We start from the raw sequence: 18,749 nt of genomic DNA, 5'->3' as shown, positions 1-18,749 counted from the left end.
CACGTTTTCAACGGATCAACTGCCAGCTCACCCTCAAATACTTTTACGAACTACTGTGCTATACGCATCTGAAGAACTTCAAGAATCCCGAGCCTCCATTGGCTGGATGCCACTGCAATTAAGTAATTACCAATCTTTTTTCGTGTACGAGTTAGGTGTATTAAATGACAATATATCACACCTGGCAGAAGTAATCGTTGAAATGAAGGCAACTAAAACCTATAATCTTCACACGCGGCATGATTTGAGAGGTATATTAGTTCGGTTAGGGGTACCCAAAAATTAAGATAAGGCAGCGAATCAACGGCTGCAAATTAAACCACAGGTGGAAGTTCGTATATTCGGGATCGCAAGCGATCACTTACGACAGACATGCGTAACACTAAAGCTACGACGCGACAGCTGGCAGTGGTGCCTGTTGTGGTCACTTTCGGCGGTCCATATCGCCACCAAAAGCAAGTCGTTTGACCGTGCGATGGTCCGACGTGGCCTCATTTTCCGAGTACGTGAGATCCTTCGGGCCGGGTTGAGCAGCATGCAGCGGTGAGTCGACTCCTGATTGGTCCATTCCTGGGCCCGAATATATTTCGCCAGTCGAAGAGCGGCAGTTAAGGATGCAAAAGCTGGATGCCAGGAGAGGCGGCCGACAAGGTGACGTGGTGCTCAGTGGGAAAGAGTGCGATAAGGCGAGGCCGTGGGTCCCAGAAGACGTGGACCTGCCAGTAAAGGGAGGGGAGCGGATCCCGTTTCGGATTCGGGTTGTCGTTTCATAGAAGGTCAATGGAGCCCAAGAGGTTGGAGTTTCTGGGCCAGGACCCAAGAGTAAATCTGTTTCTCATGACGATTTTCCTCCTGGGCCTCCTAATTATGCAGGATCCCACATGGGCCTATTGAGACTGGACTACATTGGGAAAGGAAAGTGGCCCCAGTTCTATGCGGACGCTTCATCTGCCGTCCATCGCATCTACGATGTAATATCCTACCGACGCGGAGGCGTAAGGGCCTTTTGGTCATTGCGCCCCGCAAGAGGAGACGGGCGAAATAACGAATCACGTTCGCCTCGTGGCTATTCTTCGCGAACATTTGATACGGACGCACTCATATAACGAGGATACGACCATCAGCGGTGTCTGCTTCTCGGTCCACCCCCTCTTCCTTCTCCCTTCCTCCTCCAATCTAGGGAGTGAGCACTCGAATCATCGATTGAATCCTAATTCGTCGGATCCAAAATGAACGACACGGATGTCAGCAAGCAGATCCAGCAGATGGTGCGGTTCATCCGCCAGGAGGCAGAGGAGAAGGCCAACGAGATCTCCGTCTCCGCCGAAGAGGTTGCGTCTCCTTCTTTACATCTTTGAATCGCTTCGCTTTAAAATTCTAATCGGAATTGCTTGAGGAGACGATGAGATCGATCTGCGGAGATCTTTTACTCTGATCATCTTTATGGTCATTTGCATATCATTTTGTTCACTTATTTAAACCAAATAGAACTGCGTACCTGATACTGTACGAAAACTGTTAGTGGTTTATGCTAATAATGAATTAAAATTATGAAAAGACGCAATCTCCAAATATTGGACTTTTACTGATATGGGTACTAACTCAAGTAATGTTAGATGCTAAATATGAGAACACGATGAAGGTTACGAACCTAGAAGCAAGCTAGGTGTAATCCATCCATGTATGTGATCTTGCATCTTGTCTGGTTAAAGAGTAGGAGAAAGAAAAGCTTCTCATGTTGATGCCCAGAGAATTTGCTAACTGGGTTGTTGCTTTTAGATGTATAGACCCTAAGAGCCTATATTAAGTCTCTTAAGCAGTGGGTATTACTAGTTAATCGTCTTTGTCCATGTTCTGGTTCATAATTTGGAAATTCGTACTGTGTTGATGCAATTTTGTGTTTTTATCTTAATTTTCTGTTTGTCTTCCTAAAGTCTTGGTTCTGTGCCTTGAGGGTTCTAGGAATTCAACATCGAGAAGTTGCAACTCGTTGAGGCTGAAAAGAAGAAGATTAGGCAAGAGTATGAACGAAAAGAGAAGCAGGTTGAAGTTCGCCGAAAAATGTATAGTACTGCATATTTTCTCTTCTATCTTTCTTTTTATTCACTTCTCTGGAAAAATATATTTATAGGTACCAACTCCATGTCCACGCAATAAAGCTTGTTTCCTACCACTTTAGAATGTAAGATTATGTTTGTCCATCTAAACTTTATGTATACTTATATGAAGTTATATTTCTTATCGTAAAAAAACTTCCACCTTAACAGCTCCTATCTTAGATAGAATATAATTAGGCTCCACTTCAGTTCCATATAGGTGACTCTCTTAGGCCTTGTTCACGTGTGGAATAAGGTTGAGATAGGAATAGAATTTCTATTTGTTATTATCAAAATGAGAGATTTATTTTAGGGATAACTATTCTTATGTTCATTAATATTCTGGAATATGGGTATGATAATTGCCTTTGATGTAATATAAAATGAAAAATAAAAAAAGTTTTTTATTTTTTGTAAAATTATGATAGATACTCTTTGATTTGATATAAAATAGAGTGATAGGGGATAGATATTAAGAGTAAATTGATAATTAAGTCAACGTGTAGTATAAGATGTAATTTTAATAAATAATGTTTGTATTCTTGAATATGATTATTATGATATTTAGATGTTATTCTGAAATAAAGAGTTGTATTCCATAATAAAAAAATTTATCTCAGAAGTGCACATGAGCTTACCATTTCGTATCATATTTAGTATGTAAATTAATTCTAAAAATTAAAATCATTGTGTATCTTGATGATTCAATGGATTATAACAGTTCATAGCTTATTATATAGTTCTTAACAAGAATCCATTAGTATATTGTTTAGATTGTAAGTATTAATTTAACCTCTTATCTAAGTATTATTTATCTAATTATTAACTGCTTTGAATTATGGGCACCCCTAGGCACTTGCCTAGCGCTTAGGCGCTACATGATCCCCAATTTGCCCGTCTACACCTTATAGTCTTTTAAAACCTTGGTTCAATTGATTGCATTTATTCTCCGGCATTTTCTCTACTTACTTTCTGACAGTTTTCCTTTACTTTCATCAGTGAGTATTCTATGCAGCTGAATGCTTCTCGTATAAAAGTTCTTCAAGCTCAGGATGATTTAGTTAACTCCATGAAGGAAGCTGCTGGGAAAGAACTCTTGAATGTCAGCCATGGTCACCATGAATACAAGAAACTTCTAAAAGAGCTGATTGTTCAGGTTATAGAGTTTTAGCATATCATAGTCTAGTCAATGTTTTTTCTTTTTCCTTTAAAAGTTTGCAAGTATACCAAAGTTTGTCAATCACTGTGATACTGAGAATAACCACACAACAAAAAGACTGAATAATCTTGCAAATCTGAAGTTCGCAGAAGGGAAAATGATATGTATGATATTTTGTTCCAGCACTGTACAATAGTGGTATTTGCCATTGTGGTTTATAACAAGTTGCTTCTAAATGATCAAATTTTATATTTGAAATATCTTAGATTTGTGTTATTTAATTAGGTAGATCTCTGCAATTGTATCATTTATTGATGCATGTATGAGCCATATGTCAATTTCTTTCCACTGAACGAATTTTCTCTTCTTTTGCTTTTTTCTCCAGAGCTTGCTTAGGTTGAAAGAGCCAGCTGTATTACTTCGCTGCCGCAAAGATGACCTTCACCTTGTCGAGCCAGTATTGCATTCAGCAAAGCATGAATACTCAGAGAAAGCAGCTGTTCACTCTCCTGAGATCATAGTCGACACTCATGTATATCTGCCACCTCCTCCAAGCCACCATCATGATCATGGCCTCTTTTGGTAATACATCTTCAACTTTCAATTAATCTCAAAGGAACGCCACACCTTTGTTTGTAGGAATAGAACAATTATACAAAAGATCAGAGTTTTTAAATTAGATACAATATCGCATCCTTCAGATCAATGAATTACCTTGCTTATACAATGTTGAGTTATTTTAGATACAGTGGTCTGCAAGGACACCTTCTGAATAAAATACATAATTAAGTGGCACATCATGCTATTTCCTGCTCTCATCATCTTGGATAGTGTTTCTCAAGGGTAATAGTCAAACTCCTTAATCTATTTTTTCACGTGACCTATTTCTCCACCCAAAAATCTAAATTTTTTTATTGAGACTTTCTTCTATATACAGTGGCAAACACTTCTGCTCTATTTTTCGCACATCTTTGGTCAAATGTTTATCTTTTACTCTAGATGCTAACCGACTGCATGTCTGCACTGAAGCTCTTCCAACCATAGGGAAAATATTGCTCTTTAATATGACAATTCAGCTTTTTCTAACTGTTTTAAGAGGTGTGTTCCTTCTATATTTATATCCATGCAGTCAACTTCACTGTTGACTATTTGTATATGATGCAGCTCGGGAGGCGTTGTCTTGGCTTCCCAAGATGGGAAGATTGTCTTTGAGAACACACTTGATGCAAGACTGGATGTCGTCTTTCGCAAGAAACTTCCAGAGGTTTGTCCTATTTATGTTTACTTGATACCATTTCTTCCTTATGCCTCTCATGGTTCTGAAAACAAGGCACCAATTAGCTGAATGAGTAAGAATTTATTCCAAATGGTTAAATGCTAGATTGGCAACTGGACTTGGACAGTAGGATCCAAGTCACTTTCTACCAACCATGTGTCAATTTTATTCCCCCAGGAAGAGAAAAATTCAAACACAAATATGTGCCCTAGGGTATTTTTGCTCGTTGAACAATATTGTTGCTAAAATAATATGTGAGATCTTATGAAATTATTTTCATACATTGTTAAGCCACTCTAGAATTTTAATATGAGCTACTTCAGTGGTCGATAACAGACAATATTAAACCAGCCACTCTGTAGAGTAAGTTTTCGTTTTAGGACTTGGAGAAAAAGATCTTAGGTCCACTATGTTCAATTCTTGTTATCTAAATGTGAAGATTGTATTCATGTTGCAACTTTGCTGAATACTTTGCGTTCTGTAGATTTTGTGAGACATACTAATTATAATAAATAAGAGAAAAGTTTTATTGGAAGAAAACTCTAGCCCTAAATTACTAGATTTTGATCCGATCTTTGAGTTAAACATCTCTCTTGCATATTCTACTGATCCTTCATGGTTCTCTTACGGTAAGCTCAGAGCTAGTGGGATTAATTCTATGTTCCTCTTTAATTCAAATCCTGTCAAACTCGGTAGAAAAACATCACCAATAAGAAGGAACATGGACTGAAAGTATAATATGTAAGAGTATTCCAGTAATCCGTTGCTTCCATTCTCATCATTTTGGTTGTTTCCTAATATTTAGATACATTGACTGTTCTCTTTCCATGCAGATCCGGAAGCTTCTTTTTAGCCAAGTTGTTGCTTGATCGACAAACTTGATACTCGGATACAGCTTATTTGTTATTCTGCAGCTATAAAAGCTTATTATGTTTTGTCAATTGAGATGTTATCCAGTAAAAGTCTTATTTAAATATACTTATTTATACACCAGAAACTTATTAAGTTCAATATATGTATGTCATTCACTATTAAGTAATATTCACGACTTTCACTTTCCTGACGATATGATCGAAACGAATCGTGTAAACCGACAAGAGTGAGTGATTGGTCTGATCAAACTGTTCCAGGATCTACAACCCAATCTTCATTTTATTATGTTACAAAAACTCATATATAATTTTGGCTTTGACTTCAAGATTTTCCTGGGTGCACTGTAGAATTAACTTATTATCGGTACAACATATCTTGATCGAGTAAATGTGGAAATAATTTTTCCTAATGTCTATTGTAACCTTTTGGGGCATTTATTAAAGAAACACTAAAACCACGGGCGGCTCGATGACAAGTGGATCGGACTATTTGGCACTTGGCAGCATGTTACTGGCTCAATATTATGTGCAGCAATCTAAAGTACAACCAAATAATAATAATAATAATGATGCAGCCAAGTAATCGACTGCAGGGAATCTCTACAGTCGAGATCGTAGATGATCTGATCCCCGTGATGAAGGCAGAAGATTCCCACTCCTGCTACTGCTTCAAAACTAGTAAAAACCCCGACTCAGCGATTCACGTGATATCGGCGTCGTGTCTAGTGGTCTCTCGCCGCCTCTCTTCTCCTCCGCTCGGTACGTTCGTCTCCCTTCTCCCTCCTCCCCTTCTCTTCGCAATGCATCATCCCAATCCGCCTCTCTTTCGTTTGGTTTGGTTTGGTTTGGTTTTTTTACCTAAAAGTGACCCCGAAGAACTAATCTTGATTCGTGAAGCAATGTTCTATGCTTCATTGGCGGAAGATAAAAGCTCTTCTTGGGTAGATACTGTATCGCGTATTGTTCAATTTTGCATTCATTTTGGATGATACTGAGCTCCAGAATAACCTTAGCAGTCTAATCTTGGTCATGATGAGGAAACTTTGGATCCAATGATGAGGGCAAGATGTAGCGAATAAGTAGATCTTGCTGCCGATTTGAATTGGTTGAAGCCCATTCAATCTGTGTCTTTTCCGTCTTTAAATGCATTCACAATCAGATTATTTTATTATTTGATCATCAAGTGATATCCTTTTATATTTTGTTCAACAGGAAAAGGATGGAAATTGTTGTCATTATTACCTTGATCTTTCTTATTGCATTGGGAGCCCTGTTCATCATTCCAAGATCACGAAATCGAAGTACTGCCGAGCCACTCTTGTTTTTCCATTCTTAAACAATCTTTTGAGCAGTTTTGTATTATATGAAACTTGTTTCTATCCAACAGGTAAAGCAAAAGGAACACGTTCAAATGTTGATGGAAAGGTACACCTCTTGAACTAGTATTTTTACTTCACTTGCTTTCTTGTGTCTTCATGCTAAACATTTAATAGCATTGTAATAATAATCGACATTCAATTTCAGCATCAATTTAAATTGTTCAATCATGCTAAAATCAATTAAAAACTGTAAACCATATACTTATTAAGTTGATTTTCTTCTGCAATAGTGCCTGATTTAATTTCTAATTAGTTACCGTTAGCTCTCTGTGGAATTTTGCAATTTTGGTCTGGTATATCTGTGGCAAGTAAATCGCATATCAGGATGGTAGAAATATGGAATGCTTCTTATCTGTATTTTGTGTTGCTGATTACATACTGATCGCATCTAAATTGGACGTCGAGATGATAAGATGCTTCCTTATGTGAATTCTGTTTTACTGACTAATTAGTGTTTTCCTGGTCTTTTTTAGAAGCAATCTTGCTTACAGAAGAAAGGAAAGTTTACTGCTCTTTTATGAACTGCTCATACTTCTGATACAGATATTGAGGACTTACACTAAGGAAGAGGTCACACTACATAGGACAAGAAAGGATTGCTGGATCATCATCAAAGGGAAGGTTGTATGACATACTCTGTTTTTTCTCTCTAATTATTCTGATCCAATTCAAAGTAGGAAAATTTGTTTCTATCAAAAATCAATAATTTGGTTCCAAATGCAGATTTACGACGTCACTCCGTATGTGGAGGAACACCCAGGAGGCGATGCGATACTAAATAATGCTGGAGGTGATTCAACAGAGGGCTTTTACGGGTTTGTTATTTTGACCGCTATAGAGAAATTAGAAGCATTGTTAGTTTGTTAATGGACCTAGATTATTTGTAAGTACTCAGGTTGCAACTTTGGTGGCAGCTTCTGTTCTCTTTCAGAATGGCCATTCTCTAACAGGCTTACTCAAGCTTATGTTTTACGGTAATCTGTTGAATGTTCAATTATTCTGCTAACTGATCAATCTCCCTTTTCTCTTTCCTTAATTTGCAGGCCACAACACGCTACTCGAGTTTTTGACATCGTCGATGAGTTCTACATTGGTGATCTGAAGTCCTGATGTTGAAGCTTTCTGAATAATTGTGTTAGAATTTTACGAAATCTGTGTCGAACTCCTTTGAACTATGATGTTAATTTTATGATTAGGCTACTTTACACCCTTGTCTTTCATATCGCAGATTAACATTATTAACTGTTATACATATCTTTTTTCTATTGCTGATACATGTCAGATTAAGCAGGAATGCACTAACTTCTTGTATGATTCAACAAGGCCATGAAAAACCCAGCTGCAATTTGATACGCTTATCCAAGAAGGGGAGTAGAAAAAAAAAAACTAATTAAAAGAATGTACCAATGCACGATTTGCACAAATTTAAGTAATTCCTCCAGAGACCTGGGAAAGTTACCTCATGGTGCTCTCGTTCTCAAGAACAGGCTGCGTTCTGATCATTGCTGCAGTAGGCATTCTGCTCTTCCCAATCCATGCAGTCTCCAAAACCTCCCCATCTTCTGCTTCCTTATCCATCTTCTTCATTCTCGTCTTCTTTGATAAATTAAGCGTTCCTATAACCATTAAAATCAATAACAGGAATCCAAGAACTCCACCTAAAATCTCTACCACAAGAATCGTCGTACTTTTCCCTCTTTCCGCAGGCGAAGAATGTTCTGAAGGCACGACGACCGTGAAGTGTCCTGTGCTCGTCGATGTACAATAACTCGACGACGACGACGACGACGACATATCATCGACATGCATGGATCCATCTAGCCCGAACCTTACGCATTTTACCGACGAATTCAATCCTTTTCGCACTGCAACTCGAGGGAAGCTAATAGAAATTTGATCGCCCAGGGCTCTCAGATCAAGCTGCATGGCACTGCGTGAGCTTGTACTGTTTGATGTTGCATCATAGGCTAACAAACTCACAACAGGAGAAAGGAGTTGATAACCTGACACATCGTAATAAGTAGCAGACAAGTTACCCCAGCTCTGGTAGACAAGTATCAATCTCCTTACGTGAGGCAATGGCAAAGTTCTTGGAGGAATATGAGCTGCACTCACATTAGCCCCCATGTTCCAAAATGTCTTGCTCCTTAGCCTCATGACCGAAGCCACCATGCCGGAAAAATTCGCGGGGAGGGGTACGTCGTAGACCTGACTGGTACGACGACCAACCAATACATCGAAAGCACGGTCCCGAATCACAGAATCCACCGAGTGGATGACGGTGATATTATTCAAGAAGATCTGGCCATGCGAGAAGAGAAGATTAGAGAAAAGAAGCGAACCAAGTAACCATATGGCATGTCTTATAGCCATTTAATCCTAACCGACGAGCTCAATCCTCTCCATCAGAATGCTTTGTACGAAGAATTCTAGCTTTGTGGAAAAACATATGTATATCTCACATGGTGCGTCAGTCACGTTGGAATGACCTGTAAAAGTGGGAGCCTAAGACTGGCAAGACCAATGAGGACGGCAGGAAAGTGCACGACGCCAACGAGGAGGGTTGTAGTACGTAGAAAGAACACGCAGAAGAGAACAAGAAATGCCTGGCTTTGGTGCAGTTTGCCTAATTCTGACAGGGGCATAATTACAAACAGGTGGATGGTAGAATGCATGATTTCTATAATAAAGTGGGAATAGTTGGAACTTTTCTTTAATAAGAGTTGGAGCACTATGGTTGGTTGATGCCGGATTAGGTGGGGGTTAGGTTACAGGTCGATAGCTCCTCAGGTACAGCCTGAGATAGATCGACACCAAGCAAAGTGAGCCTTGACCCAAGTTCATGAATGTGGTTTGCAAAATAGTATCTGAGCTCTGAAACCTATCAAGTTCCTTTTAAAAAACAAGAAGTAATTTCTCCTATTTCACTGGATGAGTTTTCCTTTCCCCATAATGTGGTGGTGGAGAGAATTAAATGGTAATTGGTCATTGACTTTAGTCTCCAGATAGTTGACTCCCTCTCAGAAAGACATTCCATAATTTCCATTTGAACTCGGTTAATCAGACATAATCAATCATAAACACAATCCACAGTAAAGTACTTGGGATCCAGAGATCCCGTGCATCCACAACCGCAGGAATTGCTACAGCCGGGTACTTGGGAGCCAATGGTTGGTCTTCACAACTCGACTGCAGCAAATTCCTGCATTAGAAGGTCCTCTTATCGGGTCAAACTTCCTCCGGGACGTTTCTTTTGACCAAGATACGCCTCCCTAGTGTTTCTTTTTAATATATATTAACCTCTTAAACTATTTAAAAAACTTTAAAATATATTTTCAGACTAAAATAATGACATTTAAGTGTCATGATCAATTTTAAACACGTTAGAAATTATTTTACCTTATTCTAGAGGAAAGAAAAAAAAAAAAAAAGATAAATGAAAGATACAATAATTATTTAACCATTTTTTCATTAATATCTTCATACCAAAATAGACTATAATTGTGCGCAGGAGAAGAAGAGTATACGTTGGCGTTTTCTACTTAAATATGAATGACAAATATATGATAATATATCCAAACCTATATTGATAGCATATAAGGAGTTATATCATCCTAGAAAAGGAGAAGAGACGGTGAGAGAGAGATATGAAGAGATATGAAGAAGAAGAAGAAGAAGAAGAAGACTTATTGGTGGAGCTCCCTTCACTCCAAGCAAGAAAGGAAGAAGCTCTTCCCCATCATCTTCTCTCCCTCGCATGGTGAGAAGTGAGCCCCAACAACAAACAACCATCCTTCACGGGAGATAAACTAACAAAATAGGATTAGGATTAGGATTAGAATGAGAGGAGAGGAGAGGAGAGCAGATTAAATAGACCGGAGAATGTGTCGTAAGCCAAAATAGGAATGTGGCCGGAATTACGGTAAGGCGAATCGGGCCGGCGGTAACGTACGTTGGTGGGAATCTAATGCTTCCATTCTCTAAAAAGATTCTGCACGCATGCTTTAATTGCATAACTAATGCCGGTGTCGACGTGTTAATTAAAAATATCGTTAACCTCTTCCTTGCTATACTTTTACATGCAAAACTACGATGCGTATTAAACTGGGCCCTCGTAGTGCTGAACAGTTGATACTCCTGGGCCGGCCCATTGAGCTTGAAAGGCCGATTAAACACCCTGTAGAAATGTAAAGACATGAAAATTACGACTAGACCCTGATCTTCTTCTTGTCAGTTCTTTTTTCTTTATTTTTTTTTCCTTTTTTAATAAACAAAATGTCATGTAAAACATGAGAAGCTCGTACAAATTTAAAACCAAATGTTAATCTGGCTAAAGATAGTAACACCAAACCATGATTAGAAGTTTTCGATAAGCTTCCAACATTTTTCTCCCATTTTTTTGTGACTAATATTCATCTCTTGTTTCGGATTGCCTTGCGAATGAGACCTGTAAAAAGAAATATGCACAATAAATAGACCGACCAAAATTTTATCCATAATTGATAATGGAAAACTTGGATTTAACTAGTATCCAGGTCAAATTATTATTCTATAGTATATTCGGTTTCTAGGGTTAATAATTATGGATTCCTAATATATTAATTACAAATTTCAGAAATATAAATATCAAAAATAACAACTTTAAATTTTGTATAGTGAATATTAAACATCATAAAAAAATATTCGAATACTGAAATATATTATATTCTATAGATACTAACTTGAAATTTCATTGAGAGTATTTTATAGTTCTATCAAATAACTTTGAATTATGTAAATATTAATTACTTTGCATTCATTTTAACACCAATTACAAAATAAAATAATATATTCCATGGATCAATCTAATTCTAAAGTTCCAATTACGTAGCCAAAGATTTTGACAATAGCACATTAACAAAAATCTTAAAACCTCTAGCTCCCAATATAAGAACCATAAGAAAGAAAAGGTTGATATAATTATGTCTTTTTAGTATAAAAGTTGATACAATAATGTTGTGCAACATTCACATAAACAAATGCAATCAAAGAAATTTTAAAATAAATGCATAACAAATTAGATTATGCCAAATTCTAAAGATTTTTCTTTTGTTATACTCATTTGTTGTGCCAAATTTTTAAAATCCAGGATAAAATCATCGGTACAAATAATAATAACACAATAATTCTAACCGTTACTAGAATTATATTACAAGGACTTCTTGTTTTGAGATCTCTCATTGGATGTAGGAAATATATTCTCAAAATCAGTGCAGGACAACCTTAATATATATATATATATTTTAAATTATGTTGCAAATAAACAGAAATAGATATACGTGCACAAAAAAAAAAATAGTATTAATATACGATGGAAATCGTTCATAGTATTTGATCTAATATCCATAAATTAACTTAATAAATGATTAAATAAGTAAAATATTAAAGAATGAAATTAAAATTATTTATTGTATCAGTAAGGGGCCTGACTTTTTACCTAACCTATGAATAAAGTACTCTCTTTTTTCCTATGAATAATGTACTTGAGCTCCTAAATAGTATAGGAAAGTGAAACATTTCTCAAAAGTAAATGAAAGAGAAAAAAAGAAAGGAAATCTTTTGGCTTTTGGATTGGAGGAATCCATTCGATGGGACCTTTGAGTTGACCAGATAGACCTTTTACGTACACCAATATTGCTGTCTGATAAGACCATACTATGTACCTCCTTTATATAGGGTACGTGAAACCTTTTATATATATATATATATATATATATATATATATATATATACACACTATATATATATATATATATATATTAAGTTATTACTATCACCTCGCAAGAGACTTCTCCACAATTTTATGATATGTTATCGACCAAATTGCATTCCATCCCTTCAACATTAATGATCAATGTAAGTTATATAAGATTGTTTGTTATGAGCTATCGATATATTCCAATCGACCTGGATAGTTTGCCTCATATATTTTCAGACCGACCTTCTTCATCGCAGCTGAATACATATATATATATATATATATATATATATATATATATATATATATATATCACATTACACTATCTATGACTTTTAAACTGTCTAAAATATACTGCTCATGCTGCACATTTGTCCGGAAGAATATATAAGATGTGTTTGTCTTGTCTGACTATTATGCAGTAGTAGTTGGAGCATTTCTGAACGTAAAATTTTTCATAGAAAATTTTAAAATGGATTGAGTAATATTTGTTTTTAAACTCTCTATATGTAAGATAAAATTAGTCCCGAGTGAGAGAGAAGGATTAAGAATAGCGTGTGAATTTGGGTGGGAGCTAGAAGGAATTGCAGAGGTGACTGCAAAGAAAGGCCATGAAAAAGGAAGTTTGGAGACAAAACCAGCTGTAGTTTAAAGTCCCAAAACCCTTTCCAACATACATCCCAACCTCCTCTTCTTGCATGGCGACTTGCATGTGCCCATCACTCCTCCTTGCCTTCTGGCTAATTCTAACCCTAGACTTTGCTATTTAATTGCCATAGTAAAGTTAACTGGATGGAAAGAAAAAGAAAATTAGATGAAGAGCATTAACTAACTGTTAGATTCCCAAACTTTTCCATATTGGGAACTAAAGTAGAGAAAAGCTTGTTGTATGTTTCGACTACTGTTTCCTAGTATGGAAAGATTATAAAGTCGATTTACGGATTTAAGTATAGTTTTGGGCTAATATTTATTAGCTCTCTTTCTCATCTAAAAGAATGGGAATGAATGAAGTACACATATTATTCTTCTCACTCATGCACTTTGCCTCTCATGTGTGTATATATAAGAATAAGAAAATTACGTATGTAATATAAAGTTTGATCAATTATGTTTTTATTTGGAGATATTAGGGGTTGTTTGGGTTGAAGTTCTGGAATTATGTTTATTTTTTCGGCTCACCGGAAGCCTTTGGAAGCTAATTAAGGCTAGTTCTTTCGAGCAGTGGAGTTTGCTGATGCTAGGAGTTTTTTCTAAAAGTTAATTTTAAAGGTGACTCTAAGATGGTCATCATTTTAATGCATCAGGAGTATCATATTACAGTAGAAGAAGTGATATCTCATCTTTAACTTATATATTTTTATTTATCTAAATTATAATCGAGTTGTTAATTGAGCAGCTCAAAAGAGCGGGATTAATAGTATTTTATACCCTAAAAGGTTTAATATCTCATTCCTCCATCGGTAATCAGAATCCTTCGTTTTGATTTTTGCTCGTGCTATCAGAAAAAAGGCTTTTTTATCGTTTGAAAAGATGGTTTGCAGTGAGGCAGAGGGAATCTTACGTTCAATCAAAAGGGCAAGAATAACTTCCACAGACGTACCCAAGAGGAAAAGAATAGATCGAAATGTCTTGTCACATATATTGTTCAAGTTGAAACAACTCTCTACTACCCTCAATCCTTTTCTTTCACATTTTGAAATGGTTCTTTTCCCATATATAGCAGAAGATAGATCAAATTTGCTCTTACTAACTAGAAAGCCATATTTCACCATAAAAGTTCTAGCAAAGGATTTCACACACACACACACAGGCACGCACAACCTGTTAATGATAATTAGTGCTGCCTTCCTTACCAGCTTCATTAAGGACAATAATCATGAGATTATATCTAAAATATATATATACAAGTACCAACGTGTGAAAGTAAGTTATATTCAATTCTTGACTTATTGTCGATGGAACGGATGGGATAGCGAGAGACATGGAGAAAGGCAAAAGAAGGTTGCAATCTTTCTTGAGGCGGGGGATTAATTATTATTAATACCATCTTTTAAATAAAAGAATTCTTTCTTTCTTAGGGTTCATAGCTAGCTAGCCTTAGTTGTTTGCACGTTGGAAGTGCTGAGAATGGAGAACCTGAGAGGGTGAGAAGACCCAATTTGTATAGGTCCTGTGGTCTCCAGTGTAAGAAGGACATGGAGTTGTCAAGTCTGTTTACCTTAGTTGGGAGCACAATGATAGCTTTCACGGACCCAAACATGGCGGACTTTATCAACAGTAGCTACTGCCAAGCTATATCTAATGGAGATTTATCACCATAATCTAGTAGGAGAAGTGTTTTAGATATGGTAGAAATCTATAACTGATGTCGTAAGGGAATAATGTAGCTTTTTTAATATATTAATAAGCTACTAGAGATTAGTGGGCTTTTCGTTGGAACTTGTTGCAAGCCTAACAACTACTAGTATAAGCTTAATTGGCACATAAAAACTGCAACCGAGGAGCTTGTCCTCTGAGTGAGAAAAAAAAAAAAATGATTCTTTGGACCAAGTCTTAAGGAGAGTTAAAAATTATAAAGATGTGATTATAGAGTTCTCCTTAATATAAACTTGCAAGTCTTTCCAATCGCTGCACAAGACAAAGACATCTCACACAGTGGGAGAACATATTCTAGTTTTAATTAATTAATAGGAGCAAAGGCAAGGCTTTGGTGGGTGAAGAAGAAGTGGATTATTATAATCAGATGGATATTCAAATGTTGCTTAGAAGAAAGAGAGAACATAAACAGGTTTGCTGGTGCTCTTTTTTTTTTTCTTTTCTTTTTTTTGTTCTTATAAAACTCTCTTTCCACCTGTTTGATTCTGGTCTAACCCTAATATTTTATTATATACTCTGTACTCCATGATATGATGTCAGCCTTTTCCTTAGCTATTTAAGGGCTCTCTTCCTAAGTTGAGATCCATGAGCTTCTTCCTTCCTTTTTCTTTGCTATGAAAGCTACTCTCCTGTGCCTCCCCCTTTCCCTTATTCTCTCATCTCTAGCATTTATAGTCTACTTAGGCTTGTGGATTTTAAATCCGACAAGTTCTAGGTCTTCTTCTAAACACGGTACCAATTATATGTTCGGAAGAAGAAGATGAAGGAGAAGAAGAAATTAAGGTTCTATTACTCATGGATTCTTAGGGTTTTCTATTTTTTTTTAAAAAGAAATTTGGTTTGGTGCTAATTAAGGTTCATATTTTATATATGTATATGGTGAGATGGGTGTGGTAAAAGAGAGCTTTCTTCAGTCCACTCATGGATGGCTACATGGTTAAATTAGCTGCCGACTCATTCATCCAAATACTAAGAAGTTTTTGTCTTGGTAGCTGAGTGAATGATGCGGGAGGTAAGTGATCTTGAGCTGCCTGTGCTTGGACTGAAGGGAGCTCCCTTCCTCACAACTCCATCACGCAAACAGTAATATTTTTCCCCTCTTTTATTCCTTCTTACTTCCTTAGATGCCTTTATTGTGAGCTTTATATGCTCAAAGCAGTGGTTCTTGTGATCACCTTAGTTGAAGTTTACCTAGATCTACTAGGTAGAACTATTTATTCGGTAGGAAAAAAAAAAGACCATGAGCTGATCTTTGCAGCAAGCTTGAAGCTTTTGTCCAGTTGCTTTTGTAATATAGGTATTACTGTGGTGCAATTAGAAGTTCATAGGTTGATATATATACTTCAGCTGATGCTTCTTAATGAGTTCCTAATTTTCTTCTGGTATCTTTTGTTTGGTTTCTCCTGATAGCATGCAGGGAAAGACGAGATTGCTGATAGCTTTGCTTGTATGATCTTCTATCTAGAATTATGTTGCTCGTTTCTTTCATTTCCTTCAAACAGGTTCAATGTGCTGCAATTTTTTCTCTCAGTAAATTTTGCTTTTCCTGGTGATGAAATATTAGAGAAAGTATCTTGGTAAGATTGGCACTGGCTCGAATCTATCACTTGTACAACACATAGGAAGTTGCTTGATTCTTATTAATCAATGGAGCATTTTCTCTGATTGGATTGTCTACCATTCTACTTTGTAATATCTGTTTGGATTCTTCCATGGTAACTATTGTTTTACCATTTTACATCTTTCATCTTGTTATCTTCCATGCCCAGACAAGGTTAATTAAAGATAATTCACAAGGTTGCAGTTATTATTTGTGGACTAATCTCTAATTATGGCTAGTAATCTATGTGCACTCACTTCCAACACAAGTTTGTCTTTGATTCCTTTTGAAAAGATTATGCCTATGTCTTTTAGGGGATATGCAGTTCCAGTTGGAATAATATATAGCTACTTCCCGTCTGTTGCATCTCTTCAGTATTAATACGTTTTGTCACATGCAGATCTGGGAGTTATTGTTCTATTGTTTCTAATTATTCTACTAAAAAAACAATGCTAAATCTCTGATACTAACAAGTTGTTATCAGACTCTCCTGTCTTCTGGTGGAATGCTGCCAAACAAGTGACTATCAAGAATTTTGCTCAACACTTGAAGGTGGTGTTGTTGGTCGGTCATTTGTCTGTGTTTATTACTAGCAACTGACCTAAACATACTTTCATACTTTCTCTCTTCCCTCTCATAATTATGCTCACGCCTACAAGTGTTTGTAGGCGTAGTTTTATTACTCAATTCATACTATGGTATTGGGCAGGGAAGTGGGGAGGTTGAGTCTTCCCAAAACTCACTTCCTCACCCTCTTATGGTTTTCTAAAACCCACTTGGATAAAATAAGTTTGGGCCCATGGTCTTGAGCCTTCTTGCATCGGCCCGGCCCGGCCCATTTAGTGCTGTTAATATTTAATCACCTCTCTATTTCTCTCAAGATTTGAACCGATTCACTTCCCTCGAAAACACGTGGACTCTCCCTGACCGTCCGATTGACGTCTCTCGCCCCCACTATCACCGTTGAGTCTATTTGCCCTTTCATCTATATATAGTTGGAATCGTTTCCCTCTCTTTTATACTCCAAAATCTAGTAGCCCTTCTCGCACTTCTTTCTTCCGCTCTCCCCATTCTTGAAGTTATAGAGATTCGATGGATTGGCACCTTCTTGAGATCAATTTGATCTCGGCGCAGGGTTTGAGGCCGCCTGCCGGGCGAGGAGGCGTGCAGGGCTATGCCGTCGCGTGGATCGACCCCTCCGCGAAGCTCAGGACACGCGTCGACCGGGTCGGCGGTGAGAATCCGACGTGGAATGACAGGTTCCTTTTCCGGGTCCCGACTAGCTTCCTTGCCGACGACTCTCCCTCCGCCGTCTCTGTCGAGATATATGCCTCCGGAGGCTGGTTGATCCCCGACTTACTCATCGGCACCGTTCGATTCCTCATCGGCAATGAGCGTCTACTCAGCCGCCCGCCGGACTCCCCGTCCTTCGCCGCAGTCGGGATCCGCCGCCCCTCGGGCAGGTTCCACGGCGTGCTCAACGTCGGCGCCACGCTCGTCGGCCGCCACGTCTCCCTACTCGCCGAGGCCCTCGCCGGCAGCTCCGCCGTCGCGTACCACGACCTCAATGTCCGCCGCCGCCGCCGCACGGCTCAGGCGCCGGGTCCGCTCAGGCACGTCAACCGTGACTTGGCGGCCAGCGGCCGTGGGAGAAATGAGAAGGCGAAAGAAGTAGAGGAGATGAGCTCGGACGGTGGAGTAGTGTTCTGTGGGCCCTGCCTCTTGCCGTTTCCGAGGAGGATCCATCTCAGCCCGTCTGATCAGAATCTCCAGATCACGATGCCCGAGCAGAACCCTAGGCAGTGATTCGTATTATTGTTTCCTCCCATGGTTGATTGCATTCTCTCTGTCTGTTTGTGTATGGATTCTTTCAGCTAACTGATTTCTTGATGCCTTTCTTTATGTAAAACTTCACAATTTCTTGAAGGTCGTCTGTAAAGTTGAGTTCCTGTAGTACAGTATCTTTGGTCTTTGGGCTCTCTTCTTTTCCTTTTGAAACTTAAAAGAAGATTTTTTTTTGGAGGCGTTACAGATTGGATGACCCCAATATAAAGTTCTGCAGATACAATTTACAATTCTACGATTGTAACAATTGGGCTTGCAGCATTCTCTGTGTTACTTAATATGATGTTCTTTCAGTTTGTTCTGACTTGGGTTTGGAAAATTACTTTGACAGGTGCAGTGCTTGTAGTTAGTTCTCTAGCATAATTCTGCACTAGTAGATTTTTATGTTATGAACGATTTGATCAGATTA

The 18,749-nt window shown here is 37.8% G+C and overlaps 4 protein-coding genes across 5 annotated transcripts; 3 read left to right on the top strand and 1 right to left on the bottom strand.

Annotated features, from left to right (window-relative positions):
• Nucleotides 1-1,110: 1,110 nt before the first annotated feature.
• On the top strand, nt 1,111-5,594 carry LOC140770318 (V-type proton ATPase subunit E-like). Its single transcript, XM_073111455.1, has 6 exons — nt 1,111-1,331; nt 1,963-2,063; nt 3,096-3,252; nt 3,641-3,837; nt 4,420-4,519; nt 5,365-5,594. The coding sequence occupies exons 1-6, from the start codon at nt 1,230-1,232 to the stop codon at nt 5,398-5,400; spliced, it is 693 nt and encodes a 230-aa protein (XP_072967556.1). The 5' UTR covers nt 1,111-1,229; the 3' UTR covers nt 5,401-5,594.
• A 155-nt stretch (nt 5,595-5,749) lies between these two features.
• Nucleotides 5,750-7,966, top strand: LOC140770319 (cytochrome B5-like protein). Of its 2 annotated transcripts, none has more exons than XM_073111456.1 (6): nt 5,750-6,162; nt 6,616-6,704; nt 6,791-6,828; nt 7,326-7,403; nt 7,506-7,597; nt 7,826-7,966. In XM_073111456.1, the coding sequence occupies exons 2-6, from the start codon at nt 6,623-6,625 to the stop codon at nt 7,890-7,892; spliced, it is 357 nt and encodes a 118-aa protein (XP_072967557.1). In that variant the 5' UTR covers nt 5,750-6,162; nt 6,616-6,622; the 3' UTR covers nt 7,893-7,966. The 2 variants fall into 2 exon arrangements, with proteins under 2 accessions (XP_072967557.1, XP_072967559.1); XM_073111458.1 differs by having other exon boundaries at nt 7,506-7,572; nt 7,826-7,965.
• A 264-nt stretch (nt 7,967-8,230) lies between these two features.
• Nucleotides 8,231-9,217, bottom strand: LOC140770317 (uncharacterized). The gene is made up of 2 exons (XM_073111454.1): nt 8,471-9,217; nt 8,231-8,398 (listed from the first exon to the last, which is right to left on the bottom strand). The coding sequence occupies exons 1-2, from the start codon at nt 9,153-9,155 to the stop codon at nt 8,238-8,240; spliced, it is 846 nt and encodes a 281-aa protein (XP_072967555.1). The 5' UTR covers nt 9,156-9,217; the 3' UTR covers nt 8,231-8,237.
• Nucleotides 9,218-14,714: 5,497 nt separating this feature from the next.
• On the top strand, nt 14,715-18,618 carry LOC140769767 (uncharacterized). Its single transcript, XM_073110633.1, has 5 exons — nt 14,715-14,796; nt 15,611-15,678; nt 16,306-16,342; nt 16,980-17,047; nt 17,630-18,618. The coding sequence occupies exons 1-5, from the start codon at nt 14,715-14,717 to the stop codon at nt 18,299-18,301; spliced, it is 927 nt and encodes a 308-aa protein (XP_072966734.1). The 3' UTR covers nt 18,302-18,618.
• Nucleotides 18,619-18,749: the final 131 nt, after the last annotated feature.

Source organism: Typha angustifolia, chromosome 11, assembly GCF_048772165.1.
Source record: "Typha angustifolia cultivar Huaian chromosome 11, ASM4877216v1, whole genome shotgun sequence".
NCBI lineage: Eukaryota > Viridiplantae > Streptophyta > Magnoliopsida > Poales > Typhaceae > Typha > Typha angustifolia.
The sequence above is the reverse complement of the archived record's forward strand: the minus strand, read 5'-3'. Positions and strand labels throughout refer to the sequence as shown.